Source organism: Drosophila simulans, chromosome 2L (assembly GCF_016746395.2).
Source record: "Drosophila simulans strain w501 chromosome 2L, Prin_Dsim_3.1, whole genome shotgun sequence".
Lineage (NCBI taxonomy): Eukaryota > Metazoa > Arthropoda > Insecta > Diptera > Drosophilidae > Drosophila > Drosophila simulans.
This window is the reverse complement of record NC_052520.2, coordinates 19,876,066-19,885,419: the sequence shown is the minus strand read 5'-3', so window position 1 is coordinate 19,885,419 and position 9,354 is coordinate 19,876,066. Positions and strand designations below refer to the sequence as shown.

At 38.5% G+C, this 9,354-nt stretch overlaps 1 protein-coding gene across 2 annotated transcripts; it reads left to right on the top strand.

Moving 5' to 3' along the window:
- Nucleotides 1-2,254: 2,254 nt before the first annotated feature.
- LOC120284823 (E3 SUMO-protein ligase ZBED1-like) lies at nt 2,255-4,469 on the top strand. Of its 2 annotated transcripts, XM_039294210.1 has the most exons (4): nt 2,256-2,817; nt 2,885-2,888; nt 2,955-3,268; nt 3,405-4,469. In XM_039294210.1, exons 1-4 carry the CDS (start codon nt 2,614-2,616, stop codon nt 3,417-3,419), a joined length of 537 nt encoding a protein of 178 aa, XP_039150144.1. In that variant the 5' UTR covers nt 2,256-2,613; the 3' UTR covers nt 3,420-4,469. The 2 variants fall into 2 exon arrangements, with proteins under 2 accessions (XP_039150137.1, XP_039150144.1); XM_039294203.1 differs by having other exon boundaries at nt 2,255-2,817; nt 2,885-3,268.
- The last annotated feature ends 4,885 nt before the right edge of the window (nt 4,470-9,354 follow it).

The following is a 9,354-nucleotide window of genomic DNA, read 5'->3' as shown; positions in this document are numbered from 1 at the left end:
CCTGAATCTGCAAGAATATAAAAATGTATTTAGGTAATTGTATAGCAAATTGTTTATAATAAACAAATGTACACAACACTGGCTCAACATATTTTGCACCAGCTACATTGTTGTAAAACTAAATAAAATTGTTTGCCATTATTGTGCTTACTTACCTTGAAAGTAGGCATAAAATTGTCTCGAATAACTTTTGTTGCGCCAAATGATGTCATTTGAAAGCAATTATTATATTGCTGAATATGAGTCAAAAACTGATTGCAATCTGGCATATTTCCGGAAACCAATGAATGTAATGGCTCTGGTGGCGGTACCAATGGCGTCAATTTGACTTGGCCGCTGGCGCAACACAATCCAGTGCCTTCATTTTTGAATTTCAATGCCTTGCAATGTGGACACACAATATTCATTAGTCCAATAGCAACAATTCGCTCTGAACTGTAATCAATTGCCACATTATAACTGAATGCAGCTCTGTGGGGATTAAACACAACATTTCTATGTTGATTTCGATTCCGTTGAAGTTCATTTCGCGCTTCGCGTTGCTCATCAGTTCGATTTGCTCGTAGATTTCTTTGACTTGCCGTATTTCGAGTTCTGCGGCCTAAATTTGTACGTCTGGTTATATTTTTACAAATCGCTATTGAACAACTTGGCATTTTGAAGTAACTTAACTTAACACCACGCGCGCTCTAGAAAACAACTAATAGCCTCTATACCCTTCACTGTTTCTCTCTATTCTAATGCTGCTGTTTCTTTAATCTAATGCTTTTTGGTACACTATATTTTTAGTTTTATGTTCTGGCGCGTAAATAAATAATGCTGATGGTTTTCCGACACGGGAACAGGCGACATATAATTGGCCATGTGAAAAACATGGATTTTCTAGATTGATGCCACATACACTTTTAGCGACTGCCCTTGTGATTTATTTATTGACATTGCAAATGCAAGCCGCACTGGAAACTGTAAACGCTTAAAGCTGAATGGCATATCGTTCGGTATCATAGGGATGCGTGGGATTAAAACATCTTCGCCTTTGTACTTCCCTTTCAAAATTGTGGCTTCGATGACGTTGTTCAATAATTTCTTCACCGCAAGCCGGGTGCCATTACACAGACGTGGCTGGTTTATGTTCCGTAACATAATAATTACTGATCCTATTTTTAATTGCAGATTATGAGGTGGTAACCCGGGCAATTCCAGCGAATTTAAAAATTCTGTTTGATAATTCACAACTTCATCTTCATTAGTAACGGAATCAACTGATTTGTAATTCTTCTAGCAGAAAAGTACGTATTTTGTTTGTGCATTGCCAATGGTGTGACCAAAGACACTAGAATAACAAGATGCGTAACGGCCATACATTCGTTTGGCACTATGCAGCCACTTTTTTGGTGAAGGCCAAATTTGCTCTCTTTCCGCTCGCTCACGCTGAGAGCGTAAGAAATCTAAAAATAGAATTTGCTAGCTTGATACGATAACGCGTATATGTGTGCGTGTTGTGCTAGAAGACGATTTTCGGGGCGAAATCAATTCTGATCGAAGAAACGAATTTACATATTTGAAGTTTTGGCCAATTTCGTAGCAATATAATGAGATAAAATAAAAAATCACGCCCTGACTATTATAATTTAAAAATTTTTTAAATTCGTTTGTTAAGATCGCCGCTCGAATTAGCTACCTTTTACATATTTATATTAATGTTGATAATTAATTATGTGTAATATATATACACTACTTTTATTTGTGCACTAATGCTCAAAAAAAATTTTTTATACACATTTGTTTTATTATTTTTTAAAAATATTTCAAAAACTTTAATGTGTATTTTACAAATATTAATAAAAAAATCAGATGGTGCCCTTAGTTTTCCGAAATATTAAAAATTTAAGTAATAAAAATTAATAAAATAAATAAAAATATGAAAACTGATTATTGCAAAAGTCATATCTGGAGGCACGAAGTGCGGACACAAGCACTCAACAATCATTGCCTTATTAATTTTTCTCACGTCGCAAGCTGAATACCCTAATGACACGTATTCTAATATAAAGTCATTTTCGAAATTACTTTTGATTCGGCTATTACTATTTCTAAGCTTTATTTAAATAATAATAACGTTAAGGCAATCCAAAACAAGAATTTTTCGCATGGTGCCAATTGATAAAAAATAATATAGTTTTAAAGTCAACGAACTGCTAAGGTGAAGGTCATATGTGGTAGGATGAACACTCATAAGGCCCACTGTACCATGTAGTAGTGTTGTGTCGTTCGTGAACGAACGAACTAAATTGAACTATTCACCAAACTGAACGAACGAACTAGGTCTGCCTTTATAGTTCAATATAGTTCGATAGTTCAATTTAGTTCACTTAGTTCAATATAGTTCACTTAGTTCACGTCGTTCATTTTGATCTCTTACCCTGATCGTTCGTTCGTTGTTCACTTAGTTCGATAGGTCGGTCTGAGTTCACTTAGTTCGATAGGTTGGTCTGAGTTCACTTAGTTCGATAGGTTGGTCTTAGTTCATTTAGTTCGAAAGTTCGTTTACCGAATAAGCTGATTAATTTTCGCATACATTTAAAACTACGGTTTACAAGTTTGTGCGTATCTATGGCTTCAAAACGAAAGCATAGCAAAGTTTGGAATTTCTTTGATTCAGTGGATGAGAAGAGTGCTAAATGCAAATACTGCAAAACTGTGCTTAGTGTGGCTGGTGGATCGCAAGGAAACTTATCGCGTCACCTTAAAAATAAGCACCCAGCAGCTTTGGAGGAAACAAAGCGCCAAACCAATGAAAGCCGACAGGAAGCAAATGTAAACATAATATTTTGATTTATTCATTTAAGTAGGCTTACTAAATTCTTGATTTCTTTTAACATAGACTCCTCAGATAATTGGACCCCAACAGCAAGTAATAACTTCGTTCATTCAACGACCGGCTGCCGGGAAAGCTGAGAAAATTGATAGGCAACTAGTTCGTATGATTGCAAAAGGTCATCATGCATTGCGAATTGTAGAAGAGCCTGATTTCAAGCAGCTCATAGATGATGTGTCTAATTGCCCCGGATACAAGATGCCCACTCGAAAAACGCTGTCCAACGTGCTTCTTCCAAAGCTTCGGGACGAAATTGTTGGTAGCGTCAAAGAAAAAATGGAGCTGGCATCTGCAGTTTGTTTGACAACGGATTGTTGGACCTCTCTTGCAAATGAAAGTTATATTGCTGTTACAGCTCATTTTATTGAGAGTGAGGCAACTGTTATGAGCTCACATATGATTTCATGCGAGGCATTCGTTGAGCAGCACAGTGGTCAAAATCTGTGCGCATTTTTACAAAAAATAGCAGAAAGATGGAGTATAGAGAACAAAATATCTGCTGTGGTTATCGGAAATATGCAAATATTGTCAATGCCATTAAAACAGGAAATTGGCCACATATACCATGTTTTGCACATAGCTTGAACCTAATTGTGCAAAAAGGACTCCGCGAAATCAGCGTTGTACAAAACAAAGTCAAATTCATTGTGGAGTTTTTCAATCGTAGCACTTTCGGCCTTAAGAAGCTGAAGTCAACTCAAACCCAATTGAACTTGCCCGATCTCAAATTGATTCAAGATGTGTCAACTCGTTGGAATTCAACTTTTAAAATGCTAGAAAGCCTTGTTGTGTTGAAAGATGCTCTTATATTAACACTTTCTACTCTGCGTTCTGAATTAAACTTATCTCAGAATGAGTGGGCGATAGTAGAAGAGTTACTGCCTATATTAAAACCATTCATGGAGGTAACAGAAGAAATATCAGCAGAAAAGAATGTAACCCTTTCAAAGGTTATAGTTCTTGCGATTTTGCTACAGAACTGTTTGAATAACAAAACGCCTAAGGATAAATGTGTTGCTGCACTTGTTGCAGTTCTAAAAGCTGAGATGAATCGACGATTTTGCAAGCTGGAAAGTAACGAACTCTACGCAGAGAGTAACATTTTAGATCCTCGATTTAAAGGTCGTTGGTTCAAGTCAAAAGAAGAATACGAAAAAGCTGTTTGTAATCTTAAAAGGAAAGTAACTCCAATTCGTCTCAACAGCGAAAATTATGAATTCGAATCACCTGCGTTTGAAACTAATTCAGCCAATCAGAGTTCGGTTTGGTGTGATTTTGACAGTGAGTTCAAGAACACGACAAAGGCTGCAAACACTACCGGTTCTGCCGAGAAAGAGATGGAAAAATACCTCGAAGAGGAATTTATACCGAGGACTGCTGACCCTTTGGTTTGGTGGGAACAAAGAAAGAAATTGTATCCGCATCTATATTCTTACAGCCTTAAGCGACTATGCCTTATGGCTACATCAGTTCCTTGCGAACGCCTATTTTCAAGTGCTGGGGAAATCATCCGAAAAAGACGGATGCTACTAAAACCTAATAAAGTGGAAAATCTAATGTTCCTTCATAGCAACATGTAGATGGATCACAGGTATAAACATAATTTTATCATATGTTATTGAAAATGTTCCCTAATAAACTTCTCTATTCTCTTTTCAGAAATCAAATAAATGCATTAAAATTACTATATTATCTGTTTGTAAACTCTTTATTATTTCTTATTATTATTATGTATAAGTGTTTTTGACATAAATTGAATAAATAATATTAATTTTCAATGACAGCATTGTATGAAATAAATTCATAACATTTTTTTTTTTTGAAGCACCTTTAAGCAAGTTTAAAAAATGAACGATTGAACTAAATGAACGACCTAGTTCATTGATTTTAAACGAACGAACGAACTTATTCCTCAAATTGAACTAGGATTACCCAACACTACCATGTAGTAGCATACGATCATATCCCCGTTAGGAATAAGAATATTATTGTTATCTCGCTCTTACTTATAAGCTAGCATTAAGAGATAAGAATGTATACCTAGCTCACTCACAAACGCATACACACTTGAGAGAGCATAAGAAAAGTGGAATACGCGAGACGCGGCAGTCGGTGGCGTGTGCTTAAAGGGAAAAGTCGAATAAAGGCATTGTGAAATTATTTAAAGGATTGAGTACATATATTCATTTTTCGGCGTCCACACATATTTGGTCAAATTTACAATGCATGAGCATACGTGTGCACACATACAGTTGTCTGCTATCACTGTATGCGTAGAAAGGAGCTGTTTGCTGTAGCGCTCTCCGCTCTTTCTCTCTCGAACAAAAACTCGAGAGAGCCTGGAGCCACCTCTAGAGCCACGGCCAAAAAATCGCGTGCCAAAAATTTGTATGGCCGTTACGCATCTTGTTATTCTAGTGTCTTTGGTGTGACAGTACGCGGCTGGTCGCAAAATCACCCATAACTGTGGTGGTGAAAATTCATTAGCCAACACTGAACGCGCGTTTTTTAAAATATGCAAAATTAAATGTATACTTTTCAATATTTCTGAGAGATTTACTTAATTAAGCAAGCCTTTAATTTAAGCAAGCCTTTGATCGTGTTTGGCACCCCGGTCTCCTCCTGAAGCTCAAAAACGGCCTGCCCCAGCCATATTTCAAGTTCTTGAAGTCGTTCTTGGAGGGCAGAAGGTTCGTCGTCAGGTGTGGAGAAGCGCGCTCAGGCGTCAAAGAAGCCCGTGCAGGAGTTCCCCAAGGAAGCGTTCTCGGTCCGCTCCTCTACAATGCGTATACGGCCGACCTGCCGGTGATACCGAGCCAGTACATTATGGCAGCCACTTACGCCGATGATACTGCGTTCCTAACAACAGCAGATACCCCAGCAGAGGCCTCCTAGACTATGCAGGAGCAACTAGATCTACTGAACACGTGGCACAAGAGATGGAATATATCGGTAAACACCGACAAGTCAACCGCCACCACCTTCGCAACTCGGCGCGGCACTTGCCCTCCAGTCAGTCTCAACGGGTCCCCAATACCAGAGGTAGCCAATTCAAATTATCTTGGCTTTACACTGGACAGGAGACTTACATGGAGACCACACCTGCTAAAGAAGCGGAAACAGGCGGAGAACCGAGTCCGTGAATTCTACTGGCTGATGGGCAGACGATCTAAGCTACCGACTTCCACTAAGCTCCTTATCTACAAAGCGATCATAAGGCCAATCTGGACGTATGGCGTTCAACTGTGGGGCACTGCATCGAAATGTAACATCAACATTATCCAGACCTTCGAAAACAAAACACTCCGCACCGCCACCAACGCTCACCCTTTCCACGATAATGCCACTATCCACGAGGTCCTCAGCTTCCCTTCCCCTGGGTGGAGGATGAGATCAAGAAAAGCAGCAGGCAGTACATGCAGAGGCTTCAAGACCACCCAAACAACCTGGCACAAAACCTGCTGGACTCCAGTCAACGCACCAGGAGCCTGCACCAATCCCACCCTTTGGACCTCCCTGGCGATTAGACACGCACATTAAAATTAAAATTATATACATACATGATGATATACATCATATATAAAATATCTACAGTTATTGTAAAGTTTTCGCAACAAATTATGTAATCCATTAATTGTCTACCGTTAAGTTTAGTCCTCAAATTTAATGATTGTCCGCGAAGGACAGTTTTAAATAAATACGCACAAAAAAAAAATATATATATCGTTTTTCAAATCGAGTTCAATCGCAACAAAGAAACTTAAAAGTGCGCAAACATCTGAATCACGCTATGGACTTATAAAAGAAGTTCCAACGCGTTGGAATAGCGCGTACTATATGATTCAACGGATTTAGTAAATTCTGCCAGAATCGCGCCATCATTTTCATTTGCACCGGCTCATCGCGCCGCAATGTGCCTTCCCCGAAGCTACCACTACCGTCACCTCCTTCCCAGCGGCAGGCTGACCTCATCCGTTCGCTGTCGGCTACGGAGTAAGTAATAGCTGACAGACGCCCGCCTTATATAGGCCCCAGCTGGGCTTAGTGTGCCCGTCGTGTGCGTGGCATTAGCCTATATTAGTGTGGCCAGACTGCCACAGTGTGGCCAGTGTGACCCTCCGACCGTGCATGTTGGCGCACAATTATTTAAAATATTTAATATTTAAATTTGAATCGCATCCTATTTATTATTTCATCTTAATTCTTTCTCATTCATATTCTTTAGTTAGTTTTATTCTTAATTTCATATTTCTTATTTATATTCATATTTAATTATTGGTCGCTTTATTCTACTCTTCCTCATAACACATCTTAATATATTAATGTGCGCGATACGCGTCACAAACCTAAATATGACCTTCATCTTACATATTATTAATTTTATTAATTATTATCAATTTTGTATCGATATATATATTTTGTATATGCGTGATTTAGTTGTTATTTATGATTATCTCTTGTCGTTCTGCTTTTATTCAGCTGTTACTTCCATTGCTGTTCTGCTGTCGTTATTCCTGCTGCTCTGCTTTAATTCTGTTGATCTACTATAACTGTTCCTCTTGCGCCTTCTTGCTCGAACTTGCTATATGAATGTTAAATATAAGGATTTCTAGGCTGACATTCCAGGGTATTTGACTGTACACAGCAAGTAACTTATAAATTACTTATTAAAATACTTACGAAATAGGTAGGTATTAAGATTCTTACTTAGATTACTAGAAGAATATTAAGAAATAGACCAAGAGAGAATGCTGTAGTCGAGTTGGCCGACTATCAGATACTCAGCTAGTATGGATGCGAACGCGAAATTTCATATTTTTTCTTGGAAATCGGAAGCAGAGCGCTGGCATGTCGAGACAGGATCACCGAGGAAGCCAATCATTTCAGCAGCATTCTACAGGCAGTATAACTTGCTATCGCTGCCAGGAGCAAGGTCATATAGCTTCACAATGCCCCAAAAATATGGCAAGTGGTGGAGCTGGATTTTGGAACGAGAAGAGAGCTGAGCTGTGCGTGGTGGATGAACCAAAGACAAGTATGCTGCTACGAGGTGAGAACTTTCCAATTATCTTTGACTCTGGAGCAGAGTGCTCTTTGATTAAAGAGAGTTTTGCTAAAAACATAAGCGGTAAAATAATAAATAACGTAGTAAGCCTGAAAGGTATTGGAAATGCAAATGTTTGCAGTACAATTCAAATCGATAACAATATTCTCATTAATGGAAACAGTTTAAATGTAATATTTCATGTAGTACCAGATGATTGTATGTCAAATAATATCGTACTAGGACGAGAAGTATTAGCTCAGGGATATGCTGCTGTAGTGTCTTGTAAAGGAGTAGAAATAATTAAGAATGAAACAAAAACTGTTAATTCGTGCTCTAAGTTCATAGAAAACTCATTCGAAATAATAGAAAACAATGTATGCGGTGAAAACAAAAATGAAATAACAACATTGTTGAAATCCTACTCAGATTCTTTTATACAGGGAACGCCTCAGACTCGCGTAAATTCGGGAGAAATGAAAATTCGATTGATTGATGAGACAAAAACGGTACAGAGAAGACCATATAGATTGAGCCCCAGTGAGAGAGATGTGGTTCGAAACAAAGTTCAAGAATTATTAGATTGCAAAGTTATCAGACCGAGTAGCTCCCCTTTTGCGAGCCCTGTTCTATTGGTGAAGAAGAAGAATGGACCAGCTAGGCTTTGTGTGGATTATAGAGAATTGAATTCGAATACAGTAGCTGACAAGTTTCCGTTGCCTTTAATATCTGATCAGATAGCCAGGTTGCGTGGTGCAAAGTTCTTTACCTGCTTGGACATGGCAAGTGGCTATTATCAGGTTCCTATGCATCCGAACTCTGTCGAGTACACGGCATTTGTCACCCCTGACGGCCAATATGAGTTCCTGTCGATGCCATTTGGACTTAAGTATGCGCCATCAGTCTTTCAAAGAGCAGTTATAAAGGCATTAGGCGAGGTCGCTTATTCGTATGTCATTGTGTATATGGACGACATAATGATTGTAGCTCCAACCAAGGAAACGGCACTCGAAAGGTTAAAGATTGTTTTGGATATTTTATCAAAGGCAGGATTTTCATTCAATGTTGAAAAATGCTTCTTTCTGAGGACTTCTGTCCAATATTCAGGATTCGAAGTACGAGCAGGTGAGATTAGTCCAAATACTCGCAAAGTAGAATCTTTAAATGCCTTGCCACCTCCTAGGTCAGTGACAACATTGAGACAGTTCATTGGGTTAGCATCGTACTTTCGTCAGTTTGTTCCAGGATTTTCACAGCTAATGAAGCCTTTATATTTTCTCACCTCAGAGAAAAATAAATTTGAGTGGAATATAGAACATGAGGAAATTCGTAGAAAAATTATTCACATTCTTACTAATAAACCAGTTTTGATTATCTTTGACCCGCAATATCCAATAGAGTTACACACCGATGCGAGTGCAATCGGATATGG